General features: G+C 47.2%; 1 protein-coding gene across 1 annotated transcript in view; it reads left to right on the forward strand.

The window, feature by feature from the left end:
- Positions 1-373: 373 nt before the first annotated feature.
- The window catches only part of LOC147418489 (large ribosomal subunit protein eL20z-like), a 43,477-nt gene continuing 21,370 nt past the window's right edge, over positions 374-22,480 (forward strand). Inside the window, exons 1-2 of the mRNA XM_086507584.1 lie at positions 374-753; positions 1,382-1,466. Of these exons, the coding sequence (XP_086363710.1) occupies positions 561-753; positions 1,382-1,466 (278 nt within the window). The 5' untranslated portion in view covers positions 374-560. The remainder of the gene's footprint in view (positions 754-1,381; positions 1,467-22,480) is intronic.

Below are 22,480 nucleotides of genomic sequence, written 5' to 3' on the forward strand. Positions count from 1 at the left end.
ACACACTTCCTCCTAGGTTCGCTTTAATAGAATCAATTGTGCTTGAACTCTCAACTTGACACGCCATTTCCTTGATGGCAACCATAAAGGCACCATTTTCCAAAGACTTTTGGAAGGGGTCTAAGGTTGCCCAAATATGGCATAGCGTTAGCCATTTGTTTACCACCAATGAACTTCCTTTCTCCCATTATTCACAAATATGTGCCCATGCTCAAATCCACCCCTCGTTTATAGATAACACACGAGTGAGAGGAGGGATCCATGACGAAGAAAAGGGCACCGTATCTCAAGATTGGGGAAGGTGTTAAAAACGGGGCGATTAATCATTGTCACCATGTCTAGTGACATGGCTCATCGAACGGCTGAGATTTGTGGTTTTCTCCTCTCAATCCACCATAGATGCCATATTTTGGACACGCTCCCATTTTCAAATGGGACTCGGAAGTGTGCAGATCTGCTGATTTCCTGGGCAGTTTGGGCAAAGTCAACACTCAAAACGTCAGCAGGTTTGCATTGCGGAGCTCATCTCTACATTTCCGAGTACAGAAACAAGAGAGGTGATGAAGCAGAGCGGCAGCTCTTCTGAAGAGAGGAGTCACTACTATTATCCTTCTACTGCGGCTCTTGCAGAGAAGGACACTGCCCTTCTCAATCAACCAAGTGCCCCCCCTTACTATGGCACCTTCCAGGGCAATCCCTCTTACCCCCAGCCCAGTAATCCTAGCCAACACTACGCTTATCATACAGTTCAAGGTGCTCATATTCTCCTTCCTCCGCTAGGGTTGCATGCATGTGGTGCATGTACATTTATTTTTTTCCATCATTGGTATGCACTCATCCAAAGGAAAAAGACGCTTTGTTTGTCAGATAAATGACATCATCGCAGTGATTGGTGCGGTCGTATTAGCTTCTGGCACTTGAACCCGCAAATGAATTTTAAGGTTCAACACTGCCGCTGGAATTGGCAGGGGATGAAATAAAGCACGATATTGTGTTGTAGTAGAAGTGCAGCTGACATCTGCACAGAAAATTGCATGCTTGCTCCCTCGAACTAATTTGAAGACAAGTATATGCAAATCTTCCTGATGGCATCCATAGCATGGATTCGAGCTATCTTGCTCCCAACCCAATCTATGGCATCTCACACCTTATTCTTGGTCACAGATGCAGCTATCCTTTACTGCCCATGATACTAGGCGGATGTTTGGAAGGGATGAATTAATAAATAGGTCCTCTTCTGCTGCAGATATATGTAGCATAATTTATATAGACTTAGTTTTTTGAAGTCTTAAAATCAAAACATATCTCACTTCAGCAGATTACTTTCTAAACAGTCATGCACTATGCCGTTGCTAACTTGACTTATGATGCAACAATGCAGGGTACCCAGTTGTGGAAGGAACCCCTGTGGTGGACAGAGAGCTGCAACGTTTACCTTGTTGTGGCATAGGCATTGGATGGTTTCTGTAAGGCTTATTGACCTTGTATTGTGTATCACACACACACACACACACACACACACACACACACACACACACACACACAGAGAAATGAAATGAAATGATATATTAACATCTTCAAAAGGCCAAAATGACCTATGAGACCATCAGATACAAAGTAGTGAATCTAATACAATGTCTGAAGTACAAGTACAAAAAGTACTGAAAGTAAAAATGAAAACTGAAATGAAGTGTGAAATGTGAGATGTGAAAATGTAGAATAGGCCCTCAATGACAATCTGGGTGTCGTGCTAGAATGCCTCTGATCCTCTGCTGGAGTCTCCGTCAATGTAGTGTGCTCCTGTGTCTCGGTCGTGGTCGTCTCGATCTCCCGAGCTCAATCGCCCTGTCAATGAGGGTGCGTCTGGTATGAATGCGGGTACAACCCTGTGCTGGTGGTTGGTCTCTTGGCTCCCTCGATCCAAAGAAATCTGTGATCTGTCTCTGCGACTGTCGTACTCCATGTCTCCCCAACAGACTGTCTCTATGTCGGTGTAGCTCAAGTAGATATAAGCCAAGGCATCTCTGGTCCTGATACCTCATGACTCTATCTAGGGGTCCAAAACCCTCCCTGAATAAGCAATGGAAGTGCCCTCGTATCTCATAATACACAGTGCAGTGGCATATGTAGTGTAGCTCTGTCTCTGGCTCTCTACCGCATAGTTGACATATCCTAGCCTCTGGTGGTATCCCTTTGAATCTACCCGTCTCAATCTCCAGCTGGTGTGAGGATGTGCGAATCTGACCAATAGCACATCGCAGACCATGAGATAAATGAGTGTCCATGTAGTTCGGACGAGTCACAAACCCATCCCTTGAAAGTTGGAGAAGGTGCTCTTTGTAGAAAGCCATCTTCGTGCCCAACTCCTGTATCGGTTCTACCCATGTCCTCTTGGTGTCCAACTGTATAAGATCCTGACGAATGAGTCTAGTGATCTCCGTCCGTGTGACTGGCAGGGAGGGTGCATCCAGGGAATACTGAAAGGGAGGCAATCTATCCATGCTGAGACATTGCCTATCCATGTTGAGACCATGCGTCTGAAACCATGAGGTCATCTGTGCATACCAACATGATGCATCTCCCTGCATCGCTAACTGTCTAGAGGACTCAAGAGCCAGTCTAGTATAGTCTAGTATATCTGTCTCTATGTGTATCCCATAGACTGTGCACAACGGACACTGATCTGGTAAGAGCCTCAATCTCTATAGGAGGGGCAGCTACCTCCGCTCGAATAATCGCATGTGGTACCGAGGCCTTGGCTCTAATTATCCGGGATATCAAAAATACCAAGGGTCTCTCCATGTTCCTCCAACTGTCATGATTCACAGATGGTCCCCAAACTTGGACCCCATAAAGCATAACTGAAGCAACCAAAGTATCAAAGAGCCATAGTTTTGTTCGTGGCTCTTGAAACTGAACCTGTGAACACATCCTCTCTAGCCCTCCTAATGCCGCATAGGCTCTGGATAGTCTAGTCTCTGCTGCTCTCCTCAAGGTAAACCTCGGTCCCGTGAATACCACCCCAGATATGTATATTCATTTGTGTACTCCACAGTGTCCTGGCCATATACGAGTGTAGGTGCCGATCTCTTGACCCACTGTGGTGTGGTGTTAAACACCATAACCTTGGTTTTACCAAGGTTCACAGACAATCCACTATCCTCTACAAAGTTGTGCAATGCATCCAAATGTCTTTGCATGCCCTCTGGCGACTCTGACATTAACACAATATCATCAACATATAATAATAAAGGGATCCATGTCCCTGCCAGCTGAGCGCCTCTGTCACCCTCTCTGTCAATGTAGTTAGAGACCTCATCTACATACATACTAAAAAGTGTAGGGGACAAAGGACACCCCTGTTTCACTCCAATAGTGGAATGAACAATGTCAGAAATCCCCTCAGGAGTGCGTCCTGGCCAGTCACTGAGCCGTATAAAGCCATGATCCCCCATATGATCTCTGTGGATACTCCCAACTTCAGTAGCCTGTGCATCAATCTGGCCCTCGGCACTGTGTCAAATGCCTTGCGGAAGTCCACAAAGCAACAATACATCCGTCCCCCATGTGCCCGACCCTCCTCAATAATGGCTCTGAGTGTAAGAATATGGTCCAAAGTGGAGAAACCCTTCCTGAATCCAGCCTGTCCTGCTACTCGTATGCCCTCATTTTCTGCCCATTTACTCAGTTGCTGTTCAAGAATGGATGCATACAACCGTGCCAATGTGTGCCCTATCATAATAGTACGGTAGTTCCTTGGTACCGTGGGGTCCCCTGCCTTGAAAAGAGGTACAATAGTAGATAATCTCCAGGACTCGGGTAGTCCCTCACGCATGACACGGTTAAACAACCATGCAAGAACCTCTTACAGTAAATCTCTAGCATGTATCAAGTGCTCTGCCACCAAACCATCATGATCATATGCTCTCCTAGTCCTCATCCTGTCAATGGCGTTCTTCACCATCTCAGTGGTAAAGAAGGTACTAGTGGCTGGACATGGCTCTAGAGGGTCTGGTAATGGTGGTTGCCCAGGTACTGTATATAATGATACTGCATATTGACCCCAAATCTCGGGAGAGGTAATCACTGGAGGAGGTGAGTGCTCATGGAAGAGACGCCAGGCCTCACCTGAATCTCGGCTCAAAAAGAGCTGATACAAATCACGTTCCATCTGGGCTAAAAAGGCCCGCTTCTTCCGTCGCACTAAACGCCAAAGGCCAATCCGAGACTGTCTATATGTAATGACTCCAAGTATAAGCTCGCTCTGAATCTGAACTCTCATCTCTCTGCACTCCTCATCATACCAACTATTCTGAGGCATGTTCCCAGAACGTCTTCTCTGACCTGGTTGAGTGTGTGGGTATGCCTCTGCTGCTGCCCCATGCAAGATCTCTGTCAATAAAGTGGTGATCTCCTCCACTGTATATACAGGCTCGACTGCCCCCATCCGTCTGTAAATCTCTTCCACATAGACTGAATGCATCTCTGGTGTAAAAGTATACCGTCTGTGTGCAATCCTCCGTGGTGTCTGAGAGACACTATACTGGAAAGAGACTGAAAAAGTCAGGAGAGCATGGTCCACTGCTACTCCAACAGGCCTAGGGCCCACACTGAGATCTTGAATATGAGAGATGAAGCTCGGTGAAGTCATGACATAGTCCACTGTACTGGCCCCATGTCTGTGTGGAAAGCATGTGAATCCCCCAGACGAAGGAAAAATCTCTAGACCATTAAGTATGGCCAGACCATGCGTAGTTGTCATCTCCATGAGATATCTCCCATACTCTGTGTGCTCTTTATCCTGTGAGTGTCTGTCAAGTCCCATCTCCGATATATCCATCTCTCTAAGCATCTCCTCCGAGGTATCATAAAATACCGTTTGGGAGTTGGCCGTCTTGGCATTAAAGTCTCCCAAGAGAATGATATCTCCATCTCTAGAGAACTCCCATATGTCAGCATCAAGTATAGAGAAAGGGGATTGCCCTCTAGATGAGGTATAGACTGATGTGCTAGGGGGAAAGTAACATATAGCAATGTATAAGAATCTGCCTGTCTCAGCTCTCAGTCTCACCCACATGTATCTCGCCTGGTTATCTCTCCGGACAATCTGTAATAGCGGCTGCAACTCTTCCTTGAATAAGACTGCTACCCCTCCTGAACCTCGACTTCCATGCTGGGATCTAGCGTCTGGCCGACAAGCTCTCTCCCATAAATAGCCAGTCACACTTGGCATCAACTGTCCAGATTTTTGATGTGTCTCCTAGTAAAAGACAATGTCTCTATTTCTGAAGCTATCTTCAAAGGCACCCACATCCAGCCTATATGATCCATTACAATTCCATGCCGCCATTCGGAGTGTGGTCCCATATGTCTCGCACCGTCATGCTATGCGTTTTTCCAAAACCACTACTTTCCCTCCGCTGTAAAAGGCAATTTTTCCCTTCTCCCTTGCTGCCTTGACTCTGGCATCAACTGTCATAATAATCAATATCTAATTCTCCTAAATGATTTTCTCATATTAAACTGATCATTTAATGTGGGGAAGTGCCAAGGGAGAAAAAGCTAGAATATTGGTTAAGCTAGCAGACCGGCCACAGTAGGGATCCAAAGGAGGGAAAATAGGGATCCAAAGGGGGGGCCATCTGCAAAAGAGCCATGTGCAACAATGGGCTAAAAAGACCCTAAGGTTCAGCCCATTAAGACTTTCAAAATGCTAAGGTTCCAAAATTCAAAGGTTGTGTCCAAAGGTCAACCCTAGGGAAAATTGGATGCTTTGTGTGTGCCCTGAAAGTCTTTGCACATCCCTACATGGGAGGGGGCGAGCCCCAAAGGTAGGGGATGAGAGAGAGAGCCACACACACACACAGAGGCTCCCTTTACACAAAGGGAATGAGGGACACATGTCAGCTCCCTAGGCCAGATGCCCACAAGGTGTGCCCAATCCCTATTGGAAGACCCTTGAAGTGGACCAATGAGAATTAAGCTAGAGTAAATTTAGTTTAATTAATTTAAAAACATTTAATAAAAGAAACCAATGAGAATTAAGTCTCATAGAAGACTATTGGGCAGTCTCCCAAAGGGTCCAATGAGCATTCAGAAGCCCCATGGCTTGCCTGATTTCTATTGGCCAGGAGACAAAGGGGTCCAATGAGAGTTTAGTTTAATTATTTAATTACCTAAAGCTCTCACAAAAGAGGAAAGGGGAACACATGTCAGAAGGCTATCACTTATGCTGCTTAATACCTATTGGCTTGACTTGGGGAGGTCCAATGAGGCAAAAGCCAGACCAAATTAGCAGCTAGGGCTCGCCCAAGAGAGAGAGGGGGCTGATTTTTGCTTGGCATTGACACACACACTCACACTTGACCATGTGTGAAGGAAGAATACTCTATCTCCTCCCAAGCTTTAATGGAGAGCTCATCACCTACTCCAAGCTTGTGAGATAGAAGCCTACATCAACATTCTCTTGGCATATGGATGCAAATCCAACCAAGAGCCAAGCTTCAATGCATGCTCATCTCCTCTACCAAGCTAATTACTAAGCTAAGCTATGCTAATATGAGTGATTATGTGAGGAGATGTACATCTTTCTCGTAAGATACTCCTTCTTCCTCTCAATCTACTCTCATACCCTGCTAGCTCTCACCATCTTCGAAGGTGTGTGAGGTCTTGGGTCTGAGAACGGGGATAATTCAAGTTGTGTTTGATTAAGTGTTTTGCTTGGTGTATGAAGCTTCCATCTTCATTGCACTAGCTAGTCTTGAAGGAACACAAAGAATTGTATTGTACAATGTCTCTCTTGATGGGAGAAACCATAATACAAAGCCTTTTGGAGGAGGGACCGGCTCCATGCAAATCTGGTCCTCAACTGTTGTCAATAGCTTAATTTCTCTCTCTTTTGAAAGTATTGTCGATGCTATCTAACTAGGTGTTATGTTTTTTGTTGCTCTCTCCACCCAAGCACTCTTGTAATTCTCATTAGGAATCTATTCTAATGAAATGCCCACTATGTTCATGCTAATTTCCGCTACACATAAGTTATTAGGCCATTAAATGTTACATCAACTCTTGCATATGTGCTATTTGTGCTAAAGTAAGGTCATCCCCCATAAATATTCCAGTTTTCTTAAGTGCTGGTCTCTTCTTCAGAAATTCCTTCCTTGTTTCCAAAGTCGGGAAACGCAAAATAAGTGCTTTCTCTTTGACGTTTCCCTTCTCATCCACTCCCTTCTTTCCTACTCTCCAAGCACCTGTGTGCATAGGTTCCGGATGCCCATGTGCTGCAAGAGTTCCTTCACTTCGTCTTCTACATTTTGGGTGTCTTTGATACCAGTAATACGCACATGGAGGGCTCTAGTCCTCCTCTTCTGTTCCTCCTCAATGGTCATATTGATGATGGTAGAAGTCTGTGCGGCTTCTGGCATCCGGGCCTTTCCTTTCTTTGCACCTTCAATCCATTTTTCTGCTTCGTCAACTTTATCCTGTGTTTTAGAAAGGCGCTCCGCCCATGAGGAAGTCTCTTTCGATTTTAGTTCTTCCCCTTCGCGCAGAGTTTTCACCTGCTCCCTAATATCTTCGAGCTCCTTTAACATCAAGGGCTGATTTCCCCCTTCCGTTTTGGGCATAATTTTGCACGCTGCAAGTTCCCCTTTAAGTTCTTCAATCATTGCATCTTTTTCCTTCATGCACTTTTCCACATTGGTTTTCCAAGATTCAAAGCTTGCAATTGCCTCATCCAACTTTTTTTGCATAATACATTCCATTACATTCACTTCTGCCCGCATTAGAGCTTGCATCTCCCCTTTCACAGATAGATACATCTCATCATGCTTACCAAGCATCGCTTTATCGAATTCTTTCCTCATATCTGCATACATAGAATTCTTATAACTCTCTGTGTTTGCGTACATCTCTTTCCTGATGTCATCTCTCATAAAGCTGAGCTCAGATTTAATCATCACTTGAACCGTCTCCACCATTAAATCATCTTGGATTTTGACGGTTTTCCCTGCCCGCAATGAGCTTGGCGAGAGTATGCTATCTCTGTTCCTCCGCTTGAATGTCGCTTTCATTTTTTGTGGCGTGGTGAAGCCACTTGCATCACCATCCTCGACTGGTTGGTCCATCCGAGAGAGAAGAACAAAGCGAGCACTGAGTCAAGGCCCTCACCAGTTGAGGTCTGGCCTCCCCCCTGGTTGGCCTTGCCCTCGTCACCAAGTCCTCGCCCTCGTCCTGGCTGACTTGACTGCTCTCGTCGTCGCCCTGGCATTGGTCTCGTTTGGTCGCCCTTGGCTCTTCTAGCCCTCTCCCTTGGTAGGCAGCTAGCTCTCGCCCTTGGCACAGCTTGCCCTCGTCCTTCAGAGGTTAGGGCCCTTGTCCTCGCCCTTGGCAAGCTGCTCGCCCTCTTGACACAGGACCAGCAGCTCGACCAGGTCCACCTGCTCGCCCTCGACAAGGTCGAGCAGCTCGCCCCGCCTTCGACCAGCAGCTCGCCCTCGTTCCTCGTCCAGCAGAGAGAGCTCGTCCCTCGTCCTTCGTCCAGCAAGTTGGCAGCGCGAGAGGGTCCTTCGCCTCAGTCTCCTCCCCTCAGGCATGCTCGTCCTCGTCAGCCTACTTGCCACATAATGCTCGCCCTCCTCAGGCTGCCCGCCCTGGTCCAGCTGCTCGCCTCAGGCTGCTTGCCCTCGCCTCAGGTTGCTCGCCCTCGTCCAGCAGGTGCAACTCGTCCAGCTGCTCGCCCTCGCCCTCGCCCTCGCCCTCAGGCCAGCTGCTCACCTTCGCCCTCAGGCCAGCTGCTTGCCCTCGCCCTAGCCCTTAGGCCAGCTAGTCGCCTTCGCCCTCAGCTGTTCGCCTTCGTAGCTGAGAGAGAGAGAGAGAGAGAGAGAGAGAGAGAGAGAGAGAGAGAGAGAGAGAGAGAGAGAGAGAGAGAGGAAGAAGAAGAAGAAGAAGAAGAAGAGAATTTTAACGTTGTAGGAAACTATCCCAAGAGACCTCAAAGTTCTATCTGACGAGAGTTGAACTGAAGACTTGTTGTCCAAGAGGGAAATGGCATAACCAATCTACCACACTTGGGTGATAGAAAGGTTATACCTTTTTTCCTCTTTTTATTAACACACTCACACTCACACACCCCCACACACATAGACCCGAGAAGAAGAGAATTTTAATGTCGTAGGAAACTATCCCAAGAGACCTCAAAGATCTATCCGACGAGAGTTGGAACGTAATCAATCTACCACACTTGGGTGATAGAAAGGTTATACCATTTTCCACTTTTTATTAACATACTCACACACTCACACACACATACACACACCTGAGAAGAAGAGAATTTTAACGTCTAGGAAACTATCTCAAGAGAATTCTATCCAATGAGAGTTGAACTCAAGACTTGTTACTCGAGGGAAATGGCATAACCAAACTACCACACTTGGGTGATAGAAAGGTTATACCATTTCCCTCTTTTTATTCACACACACACACACACACACACACACACACACACCCCCACACCGGAAGAAGAGAATTTTAATACGTAGGAAATTATCCCAGCGATCTCAGAGATCTATCCGACGAGAGTTGAACTCAAGACCTGCTATTCAAGAGGGAAATGGCATAACTAATCTACTACGTGGGTGATAGAAAGGGTATACCATTTTCCTCTTTTTATGTCAGGTGCAACGGAATTAAAATGGTGAAGATCTAGGTTTTACACTTCCACAAATCTTTTACTTCTTTTCCTTGCATTCGTGATTGATTTTAGCTTGAATGATGGTTCCTTTTACTTTTCCTTGAAGAGAGGGAATGAGAGAGAGGTAGAGTTATGAAGAGGGAGATAGAGAGGGAGAGAGGAGGAGTATGACACCCAATGGGGTCCCAACCAACCCTCTCAAGGGCCCCCACACCGCTGTCGATGTGCTATTTGCTTTAGATTGTGTAAATGGGATGTACATATGCAATACCTTAAGTGCAGACTCTACGGACTCGAATGGGGAATGTCGCTCCTCGAGATGCACCACCTTTGGGGCACCTTTGAATTTCTTGTCTCGATGTGAGATTGCTGATGGCCACCAAGGGGTAGATCTGGGGTTGATTTGCGCTCCCGATGTGAGAGGAATGAAGGTATGAAAGATGGCTGCAAAAACGCAAATGTCAGGTGCAGCGGAATGAATGTTTGAACTTTGCTCAAGATGAGTGCTTTGAACTGTGCTCAAGGTTCCTTTTATTCTTATGGAAGGGAGAGCCTTCCGTTCTTAATGAGAGAATGCAATGATCACAAACAAAGTGAATGGACACTGTGCGTGCAAGTGTATGAGACTGAGAGATAGAGAAGAGAATACGACACCAGAGAAGACGTAAAACCCTCCTCCGAAGGCCCCACTCTCTATGGCGAGAGCGGTCTACTTATGATTGCACAAATCTCTACAATGCTTGGACTTGCCGACGATGTCGACGACGACGAGGACGACGACGAGACGGACTGAAATCTGGAAATGCTAAGGGGCTGAAATCTGCAAATCTTTATCTGCTGAATTCTGACTCTATATTGGTGACGATGTCGATGACGACGACGCTCTGAAAACGCAGATGCTGAAATCTGCGTTTTCTGGGCTGAAACAGTAAACCTTGCGGAAATTGATCGTGTGGCGAGGAACTGCTGCAGGAAGGTGAGATCTGCGAGGTTCGGGACTTCTTTTGCGATGTCTAAAGGCTGAAAACTGAAAACGCTGATGCTTCTTGGTGTTCCGTCGCTGTGAATCTGCACAATGTTGGGGCTGCTCTGCAAACCAAAAACACTAGGGCTGAAAACTGTTTAGCTATCGCCGGATGTCCTGCAAATGCAAAACGCTAGGCTGATTTGCTGTGTCGTGATGACGTCGGGCTGATCTGCTGTGCACAAATCGTCAAGGCTGGTCTTGTAGATGAAAAACGCTAGGGTTGTCCTGCTGATGCAGAAAACGCTAGGTCTCTTGGGTTCTGCTGAGAAGTTGCCTGTTGAGCGAGTGCTCCTGTTGCCTCTTCTGCCAGAAAGTGCTAGCACTGGGTTTTTTATATACAAAGGTGCAGCGGAATGAATGTTGTTCTTTCTCAAGATGAATGCTCCATAATGTGCTCAAGGTTCCTTTCTGTTCTTATGGAAGGGAGAGCCTTCCGTTCTTAATGAGAGAGTGCAAAGTGAATGGACACTATTCGTGCAAGTGTATGAGATTGAGAGATAGAGACAGAAGAGAATACGACACCAGAATGTTGTCAAACCCTCCTCCGAAGGCCCCACTCTCTATGGCGAAAAGCAGTCTACTTATGATTGCACAAATCTCTACAATGCTTGGACTTGCCGACGATGTCGTTGACGATGATTACGACGACGAGTCGGGTTGAAATCTGAAAATGCTAAGGGTTGAAATTTGTAAATCTTTATCTGTTGAATTCTGACTCTATGTCGGTGACGATGTCGATGGCGGCCGTACGACGACGACCCGCTGAAAACACAGGTGCTGAAATCTGTGTTTTCCGGGCGGAATTTGCCAGTGCTAGTGCTAGGTTTCTATTTATACAACTTAGCAAAATTGACCTACCTACTTTCCAACAAAAGTCACAATAATAAGTGAAAAATGTCAAAAATAGGCCTATGCACTGTAAAAATGCTCCTGATGGGTTCTGATGGAAATCTGATGGTCATGCTGTGTGCAACCAGAGGATATGCATCTAATCTAAGTGTCTGGACATGCACGGTCTACGAACAGACTCACAAAAGTGCCAGATCACTTCCTATTCTAGACTGACTTGATTGAACTGAACCCTTGGTCATGTTGTAGCTTGTCCACGGACACATAGGGTTGGATGTGTCCCGTGACATCCCCTCCTTTTCAAAGTGAGGTACTGCTACCGAACTGTATGGCGTCGAGGGAGATCGCCAATAGTATCCGGAATCTTGGCAGGGACTCTTCGTCGGCCCACTCTGATGTGTGGGTCGTGCGGTACTTGAACTTCATAAAGGTCCGCAATGCCTTCTTCTTTGGGCCGCGCCGAAAGCGACGCAAAGTCTTCTGAGTCTCCTTCAATGCTTGAACTTCGTCTATAGTCATGCTTCTTTCTTTTTCAAGAATCTCCATGGCTGAAAATTCCTGAAACCATTTCCAACACAAAACCATGAACATACCTATTCCATGTAAAGTGTGTGGAAAAAATCTTGTCTTCCTAAAAGACTGTGCATGCAATGTAGATGAACAAAGAGACGGAGTGCCAAACCGTTCACCACACACACGCAAACAATGAGATCGAATCTTTCTCTTCTGGTCTAAAGCAATCGACTGTGGCAATTCACAATGGAAATGCCCATGCTTGGTGTTCATACTTTCATGTGCTCTTTCTACAAATGTGTCATGCCAAGGAAGAGACATGTAATGTGACTTCCTTGAATGCATACCTTTCAGCTTTTCATGAAAAATCCGCATACATTCGTGCTCATTCATGAGTGAAACGTGCTCAACGTACAATGTCATGCCTAGGAAAAGGGATCACATAAAGACGCTGACTAAAATATAGGAAACGATCACGAATGAAACACTCGTACAATGCGTGTTGATGAATCGTTCGAACACATAGTACTTCCTGTAAGAATTCTTTGGACCTAGGCTCGATAGCGAAGATCGGTTCTTCCTGAAGGGGTTCTTTGGACCTAGGCTCGAGAGCCAAGATCGATCTTTCGTGATTGATCGAATCTGCAACGAGGTTAGCTTCGCTAGAAAAAGCATTAACTAACACATCATCCTTGTGAACAATCACATTATCTTCATGCAACTCATCATGCTTGTGAGAAAACACATCTTGATCATGCAAATCATCATGCTTGCGAGAAATCACATCTTGATCATGCAAATCATCATGCTCATCATTATCATCCAAATCATCATGCTTATCATTGTCATTCAAATCATCATCATGCAAATCATGTGTGTCATGCTTTGGAGAAGTAGAGACTGAGAGATTCTCCTTTTCCTGATTCTGTGTAAAGTACGCCTGCACTTGAGGAAAAAGTCGCAACATCTCTTCCATGTGTCGGTCGTTCATTGCCTTTCTTGCTTGCTTCTCGCGATTCAATTCGGCTTGTCTTTCTTTGGCTTCCAAGCGTGCTCTCTTGCTCTCACGCGCTATGGCTGCCATTCTTTCTTGGTGTTCGCGCTCCATTTTTGCTTTTCTTTCTGCTCTTCTTGCTTCGCGTTCTAACTTCCTGTCCATAAACATGTGGTCCAAAGCCTCCATAGGAGTTAGTGCAATCCTTGACGTAGATGGGGAAGGGGGAGGGTCGGAAAAACCTCTTGGTGGGGAAAATTCTTCTTTGCCTCTCATGCTCATCACCTCTAAGCGAAGTATCCATTCCGCTTCGAGTGATGACCATCCACCGAAGTTGTGAGTTCTTGTGGGTTCTTGTGGTCTTGGGTTCTTAAGTTCACGAGGAACTTGGGTTCTTGGGGATCTTGGTTCTTGGGGTTCTTGAGTCCTTGAGGTTCTTGTGGGTCTTGAGGTTCTTCTTTAGCTTGCAATCTGTGTTAGAGAAGGATCTTCTCTTCACCCGAGGTCTGCTCTTTTCCCGCGCACCCCTTGGCGGCTTTGCGCTCACACCAAGGTTGCTTTTTCCCACCTCACGTCGATTGGCCGGCCACTAAGTGCATGGTCCGCTCTCAATGAGTGAAAAGAGGCACAAGGGGAGGCTGGACAAGCCCTTCTTTCCTGGGATTCCTGTCACTCTTCAAAACACGATTAGGAATCGACACGCCCAAGTGAACTTGGCTTCGTGCGACCGCAACAAGCAAAAAAAATTCTTGTGATTCTTGTGGTTCTTTCCTTGAGTGATACAGAACATGCCAAAGCTCTGATACCAATGTAAGGTGCAACGGAATGAATGTTTGAACTTTGCTCAAGATGAGTGCTCCGAACTGTGCTCAAGGTTCCTTTTATTCTTATGGAAGGGAGAGCCTTCCGTTCTTAATGAGAGAATGCAATGATCACAAACAAAGTGAATGGACACTGTGCGTGCAAGTGTATGAGACTGAGAGATAGAGAAGAGAATACGACACCAGAGACGTAAAATCCTCCTTCGAAGGCCCCACTCTCTATGGCGAGAGCGGTCTACTTATGATTGCACAAATCTCTACAATGCTTGGACTTGCCGACGATGTCGACGACGACGACGAGACGGGCTGAAATCTGGAAGTGCTAAGGGGTTGAAATATGCAAATCTTTATCTGCTGAATTCTGACTTTATGTCGGTGACGATGTCGATGACGACGATGTGACAACGACGCGCTGAAAACGCAGATGCTGAAATCTGCATTTTCCGGGCTGAAACTGTAAACCTTGCGGAAACTGACCGTGCGGCGAGGAACTGTTGCGGGAAGGTGAGATCTGCGAGGTTCGGGACTTCTTTTGTGATGTCTAAAGGCTGAAAACTGAAAACGCTGATGCTTCTTGGTGTTCCGTCACGGTGAATCTGCAAAACGCCGGGGCTGATTTGCAAACCAAAAATGCTAGGGCTGAAAACTGTTTTGCTGTCGCCGGATGTCCTGCAAATGCAAAACGCTAGGCTGATCTGGTGTGTCGTGATGACGCCGGGCTGATCTGTTGTGCACAAATCGTCAAGGCTGGTCTTGTAGATGAAAAACGCTAGGGTTGTCCTGCTGATGCAGAAAACGCTAGGTCTCTTGGGTTCTGCTGAGAAGTTGCCTGTTGAGCGAGTGCTCCTGCTGCCTCTTCTACCAGAAAGTGCTAGCGCTAGGTTTTTTTATATACAAACTTACTCAATTTGCCCTATCTACTTTCCAGCAAAAGTCACTTAAAAATAATAAGTGAAAAATGTCAAAAATAGGAAAAATAGGCTAAATGCACTAGAAAATTCCCCTGAAGGATTCTGATGGATTCTGATGGGAATGCTTATGATCATGCTGTGTGCAACCAAAGGATATGCATCTACACTAAGTGCCTGGGCATGCACGGTCTGCGAACAGACTCACAAAAGTGCCAGAACACTTCTAATTTAGACTGATTGCACCCTGATCATGCCGCAGCTTGTCCACGGATAGATGAAAAACGCTAGGGTTGTCTTGCTGATGCAGAAAACGCTAGGCCTCTTGGGTTCTACTGAGAAGTTGCCTGTTTGAGCGAGTGCTTTTGTTGCCTCTTCTGCCAGAAAGTGCTAGCGTTAGGTTTTCTATATACAAACTTACTCAATTTGCCCTTCCTACTTTCCAACAAAAGTCACTTAAAAATAAGAAGTGAAAAATGTCAAAAATAGGGAAAATAGGCTAAATGCATTGGAAAATTCCCCTGAAGGATTCTGATGGATTCTGATGCGAATGCTTATGATCATGCTGTGTGCAACCAGAGGATATGCATCTACATTAAGTGCCTGGGCATGCACTGTGTGTGAACAAACTCACAAAAGTGCCAGAACACTTCTAATCTAGACTGACTGACTGAACCTTGATCATGCCGTAGCTTGTCCACGGACACACAGGGTTGGATGTGTCACGTGACATCCCCTCCTTTTCGAAGTGATGTACTTGTACCGAACTGTATGGTGTCGAGGGAGGTCGCCAATAGCATCCGGAATCTTGGAAGGGACTCTTCGCCGGCCCACTCTGATGTATTGTTCGTGCGGTACTTGAACTTCATAAAGGTCTGCAACGCTTGCTTCTTCGGGCCGCGCCGAAAGCGACACAAAGTCTTCTGAGGCTTCTTCGATGCTTCAACTTCGTCTAGAGTCATGCTTCTTTCTTCTTCAAGAATCTCCATGGTTGAAAATTCCTGCAACCATTTCCTACACAAAATCGTGAATATACCTATTCCATGTAAAGTGACTGGAAAAAATCTTGTCTTCCTAAAAGACTGTGCATGCAATGTAGATGAACAAAGAGACGGAGTGCCAAACCGTTCACCACACACACGCAAACAATGAGACCGAATCTTTCTCTTCTAATCTAAAGCAATCAAATGTGGCAATTCACAACGGAAATGCTCATGCTTAGTGCTCATACTTTCATGCGCTCTTTCTACAACTGCGTCGTGCCAAGGAAGAGACATGAAATGTGACTTCCTTGAATGCATACTTTTCAGCTTTTCATGAAAAATCCGCATACATTCGTGCTCATTCATGAGTGAAATGTGCTCAACGTACAATATATCATGCCTAGTAAAAGGGATCACATAAAGACGCTGACTAAAATACAGGAAACGATCACGAATGAAACACTCGTACAATGCGTGTTGACAAATCATTCGAACACATAGTACTTCCTGTGGGGGTTCTTTGGACCTAGGCTTGAGAGCCAAGATCGCTTCTTCCTGAGGGGGTTCTTTGTGCTGGGTTAAAGACCTAAATAACCCCTTTTTGTACATTTTTATACTTTGTCCTGGTTCATCTTGAACTTGGACACATTTTTTTAAAGTCACATAAAATAAAAGTAGGAAAACCCGAAACTCACTTATTGAGTTTTCCCCAAAAACGTGAGCTCTCTCTCTCTCTCTCTCTCTCTCTGCTTCGATCCCTAGCGCTTCCTCTCTGCTGCACTCCGCCTCCTGCTTCTTGTCCCAATCCTGCACTACATCGCGACGCACTCCTACCGGTACCTTCTGCTTTGCGCTTTCAACTGGTATCAGAGCCCTAGGGTTTCAAAAGAGCCTTGCGCAGTCTGCTGGACAGCGAGTTAAAATTGCTCTCCCGCGATCAATTTCGCTTCCATTGCGAAGCCCCTTTCTTCCGGAGTCGGAAAGGTCACCAAAACTACCAAAACAGGCTGTTTTTAGGTCAAAACAGGTGATTTACAGGTTATAACATGTCAAAACAGCAATACGCAGGTGTACCAAAGTTGTGACCCATGTATTGATGTTTGTCGCGACAAATTTGAGTGAAAAGCTGAGTACAAGTGCTTGAAATTACACTTTTCAGCTGAAATTTCAGATTTGGACAGTTTCATGTAAAGAAATTGTGGTCTATCATATGCAAAGTCTTGTGGTCGCTCCTGTTACGGGGACTCCCGGGACACTCAAGATGAACACCTTCACCAAGAGGCCAAGGGCCCGCAACTTAGAGCTCACATGCTCGGAGGCTCGCATCCACTGACTTTAGTCTCTTTGGTGGCTAATTGATGGGCTCGTCCAGAAAACGACTCGAGATCACGTTTAGCTTGGCGCGCGCGGGAGCCTTGGTGGCACCGCGCGGAGTTGAAGTTTAGTTGAGTGCGGAAGCGTCTTTATGTTCAAGTTGAGCGAACGAGGCTATTCGGGCCTTGAGCGCATATCTGGGAGGTCCCTTTGGAACTCTCTCAGGCCACTTTGGGCTATCTTGGAAAATTGCCGAAATAGGCCCCGGACCGCCTCGGGTCGGGGTGGGCTGAACCTGCCAGCAGCCCGTCGGTTGAGAACGAGGAGCGCCACGGGCGTGCGTTCATGAGTGTGCATAGCTGATCTCGAAGAGGAAGTCGAGATCTCCGTGTGGAGCACCTAAACGTCCAAATCGGACATACTGTCTGCGTGTAGCGCCAAGCCGACGCTCGCCGAAATGAACCGACTACGAATCTGCCACAGCCTTCGTCTGCGAACGAGGAGCGCCTTGGGCGCGCGTTCGTGAATGTGCATAGATGAGCTTGTAGAGGAAGTCAAGACCTCCGCGTGGAGTACTTGAACGTCCAAAACGGATCGCCTGTCTGCATGAGACGCCTTGCCGACGCTTGCCGAAGAGACCCGCCGACTACGAGCCGACGGCCCCGAAACTGGGTCATGGAGTCCCCGTGCGTGGCGGACTCCCCCGATTACCTCCACGTTATGAAGTGGAGGGGGACACTCCCGTTACCTGGCGCTCTCAAACCCCCATACGCGTCCGTAGTTCCTAGACGGTGTGGTGAGGAGAAAATATAGGTCAGGACTATGTCCCATCGTCCGTCGTCCCCAACCGGGTCCATCGCGCGTCCCCGCGGCCCGTGCCACGGCTAGCCGAGATCGGGTGGTCACCGTCCCACCGTCACCCCGGGAGCTCCGAATCAACCGGATCCCAACATACACCCCCCCCCTTAGAGAACTCTTGTCCCGAGAGTAGCATTGTTAGGGCTGGAATTTCCTTGGTTAATGCTTTGGAGGGTGTAGAGCTACGTGCATCTACGAAATCCAAAATGGGCTGCATGAGCGGTCTTACCGATGAGGCAGTGTCTATCTCAAACAGTCGTGCTTGCTGAATGCAGAAAAAGCTGTGGGTACCAAGTCCGCTTGGCACTTTTGTTGGGGCTTGAATGATAGATGTATGTACATTGGGGGCATAGATCAAGTGGCTGTGTGATCCATGCCGAGGAACCTGTCTGTTCCGGATGTTTTACCTGTAGCTGCAGTGACGATGCAGCTTTCGTCTTTTTGTGTGAGAACCAAGTCGCATTGATCCCCACTGCTTCTGGGAAGCTGATTTGTCTGACTTCGTGCTGAGTCCTTCCTGAATGGCGACGAAGGTGAGCTTACCTGCTCGATGAAGTAAGGTACGTTGTAGAAGGTACCTTTTAGGCTTATTGAGCACCGGTCCGTCCCTTGACCAAAAAAAATGAAGCCTAGCTGATAACTTCCTTGGCATACAAACCAAGGTTTTCCTGAGACTGCCGGAGGGACAATCCCATTGATACCTTGAAGCTTAGGCATACTTCAGGACTCGTTTGAACCTGAAAGTTCGGATGTGAGTCTTGCAAACTTGAGGGCAAGACTTGAAGTAGGTAACTCGTAGAGAAGAAGATTGGCCGATCCGCTTCTGTTCCTTGTTATCTGCTTGAAGCTTGTCACTTGATTGAGCCTGAGTGCTAACATATATCTGTGTAGTTCTGGAAGAACTTTGACTTGTTCTTAACAAACCTGTCTTCGTTGGCCGACGAAAACAAACCTGAGAATCACTCATCTTGGGTCTTCGTGTTTCCCTTGTTTAGATCCGCTGCGATCTGGATAAAGGGTTGAAGCTCGGTTGAAAGAAAAAAGGGTTGATGGTGGGGCTCTTCCTCTTGAGCCCGATGTGGTCGCACCACGTTCCTTTTTGTGTGTGCCCTTCGAGGCTCCATCCTGAGCCGAATGTTGGGCTTGGTTGCTTGTTTACCTGTTGAGGCTCTTGTCTGAGCCGAATGTAGGTGTACTCTTCATGGTGCCTCTATGGCTCCTGGTGAGCTTGATGTAGGCGTATTCGCTGTCTTTACCTTGGATGGGTTCCTGTCTGAGCCCGGATGTAGGCGTCTTTGCTTAAGGGTCTATGCCACCGTTGGGGTGGACATAGCCTTGATTGCCTTCTTCTGCTGAAGATGTGCCCACTCTAATTGGGCTGATGTTGGCTTGTGTGTATGAGCAGTGCTAAGGAAAAAGATGCATGGCCCGCCTGAATGCAGGCCTCCAGCTTCGTTGTGGTGCTCGGTCCACCACTTCAGGGTCATCCGGCTTCAAAGGTTTGGTTGTGCTCGGTCCACCCAAGTCGAGTTGGGTCCCCGGCTTTGCTGTTCGGGTTGGTGCTCGGTCTGCCCACTGCGGGTACCCGGCTTCGCTGGTTGGTTGGTGCACGGTCCACCCGAGTCGAAATCGGGTCCACAGGTTTTCCTGATGCTAATGGGCTCTTACATAGCCTGATAGTCTGTAGGCACATGTCCTGCTTGTGAAGATCTTGTCTTTGTGTGTTGTTTGGGGCTCTTACGGTAGCCTGATATTCCGCAGGCACTTGTCCCGCTTTTGAAGTTCAATTCGCTGCTTTGAGGCTCTAGTTGTAGCCTGATAGTCCACAGGCACTCGGTCCTGCTTTTGATGATCTGTTTGTTGGTTGCTGTTTGCGTCTGATTGAGTTGTTGCCTTGCTTGGCTCACCCGCTGATGACTGGGGCTAGGATCCGGTCTTCTTGCCTTCACTTGCTGATTGAATTCTCCTCAAGAGGTACTCTCGACCTCACGCTGATTTAGCGCGGCCTTTCCCTCCCGGCTTGTCTTTGCCTTTGTTACGGGGACTCCCAGGACACTCAAGATGAACACCTTCACCAAGAGGCCAAGGGCCCGCAACTTAGAGCTCACATGCTGGGAGGCTCGCATCCACTGACTTTAGTCCCTTTGGTGGCTCATTGATGGGCTCGTCCAGAAAACGACCTGGGATCACGTTTAGCTTGGCGCGCGCGGGAGCCTTGGTGGCACCGCGCGGAGTTGAAGTTTAGTTGAGTGCGGAAGCGTCTTTATGTTCAAGTTGAGCGAACGAGGCTATTCGGGCCTTGAGCGCATATCTGGGAGGTCCCTTTGGAACTCTCTAAGGCCACTTTGGGCTATCTTGGAAAATTGCCGAAATAGGCCCTGGACCGCCTCGGGTCGGGGTGGGCTGAACCTGCCAGCAGCCCGTCGGTTGAGAACGAGGAGCGCCACGGGCGCGCGTTCATGAGTGTGCATAGCTGGTCTCGAAGAGGAAGTCGAGGTCTCCGCGTGGAGCACCTAAACGTCCAAATCGGACATACTGTCCACGCGTAGCGCCAAGCCGACGCTCGCCGAAATGAACCGACTATGAATCTGCCGCAGCCTTCGTCTGCGAACGAGGAGCGCCTCGGGCGCGTGTTCGTGAATGTGCATAGATGAGCTTGTAGAGGAAGTCAAGACCTCCGCGTGGAGTACTTGAACGTCCAAAACGGATCACCTGTCTGCATGAGACGCCTTGCCGACGCTTGCCGAAGAGACCCGCCGACTACGAGCCGACGGCCCCGAAACTGGGTCATGGAGTCCCCGTGCGTGGCGGACTCCCCCGATTACCTCCACGTTATGAAGTGGAGGGGGACACTCCTGTTACCGGGCGCTCTCAAACCCCCATACGCGTCCGTAGTTCCTAGACGGTGTGGTGAGGAGAAAATATAGGTCAGGACTATGTCCCATCGTCCGTCGTCTCCAACCGGGTCCATCGCGCGTCCCCGCGGCCCGTGCCACGGCTAGCCGAGATCGGGTGGTCACCGTCCCACCGTCACCCCGGGAGCTCCGAATCAACCGGAGCCCAACAACTCCTATTTACTGAAATTTTCAGCCTATTGCATCTCTCTTGTATACACACTTGTGGTTGAATTAAAATGGCTTCTTCCTCTTCTGCATCTGACATAAAAGTTTGACGGAAATCAAACGGTTCGATGGTCAAGGCTTCGACCTCTGGCAAGAACGCATGCAAGGTATCCTTTTCTTAAAGGATTGTGAAGAGGCATTGGAAGAGAATAAGCCGCTAGGTTTCTTTGACAAAGAGTGGGCCAGGTTGAATAAGAAGGCTATGGCCTACATCAAAATGGCTATCAATGATGACATTTTGACGGACATCAAGCGTTTGGACTCTGCTTATGCAATATGGCAAAAGCTAAAGTCCAATTATGAAGACACCACGTCTGTGAACCAGGTGCATTTGATGCGAAAGTTGGTGAATATGCAGGTTGATGACTCGAAGTCAGCTTCTGAGCATTTGAGTGTTTTTACAGGTGTGTTGAGTTAGTTGCAGGATAGTGGGCTCCATCAATTTGATGATAAGCCGAAAGCTATTTTCTTGCTTATGACATTGCCAGATACTTGGGAAACCTTGGTTGTCTCTTTGAGCAACAGTCCCACCCTCATGTATGACGGTGTGAGAGGGTCTATTCTCAATGAAGAGATTAGACGCAAGTTTAGTGGGGAAGGTGGTAGTTCTGTCTACAATGCAAGAGGTAGAAATCAAAAGCGTGATGCAGCCAATAGGACTCAAAATAGAAGTAAGAGCAAGACAAAGGATAAGGATGTCACTTGTTATCAATGTGGCAAAAAGGGTCACAAGAAACCCGATTGCAGGTATTTAAAGAAAGAGCAGGAAAGGAAGAAGGAAACGCAAGATAAGAAGAAGAAAGATGAGAAGAAAGGGGAAAAATCAGCAGGTGATTCCTCCAAGGATGCTGAGAATGCAGATGTATCCTCTAGTGTGGTCATTGAGGAGTTGTCAGACGTTGAGGAAATCTTGGTTGCGGCTTCATGCCCCTCAAATTTGGGGATAGCTAATGCAGAAGACATCTTTATCTCGAAGAAAGATATCATTGATGCATTGCTCAATGCTAATGATGGCCTATCCCAGTCATGGATAGTGGATTCTGGTGCTTCATTCCATGTGACTCCATCTTTGGAGTGTTTTGCTACATATACTGCAGGCAATTATGGCAAGGTTTACCTTGGTGATAATTTTGCTTGCAATATTGAGGGAATGGGTACTATGCGTTTGGCTCTTAACAATGGTCAAGAGCTTGTGTTGAATGATGTCAGGTTTGTGCCAGGCATTAAGAAAAGTTTGCTATCTGTTGGCCAGTTAGATGTACATGGTTATACTACCATCTTTGCTGGGGGTTCATGGAAGCTGCTTAAGGGCTCTATGCTTGTTGCAAAAGGGTCTAAAAGAGGTACTTTGTACTATCTTCGATGCAAAGCTTTGCTTGGCAAGTTCCTTGCTGTTGCTG

The sequence above is a fragment of the Adiantum capillus-veneris genome, chromosome 30 (assembly GCF_014529385.1).
Source record: "Adiantum capillus-veneris isolate H3 chromosome 30, ASM1452938v2, whole genome shotgun sequence".
In the NCBI taxonomy this organism is placed as follows: Eukaryota; Viridiplantae; Streptophyta; class Polypodiopsida; order Polypodiales; family Pteridaceae; genus Adiantum; species Adiantum capillus-veneris.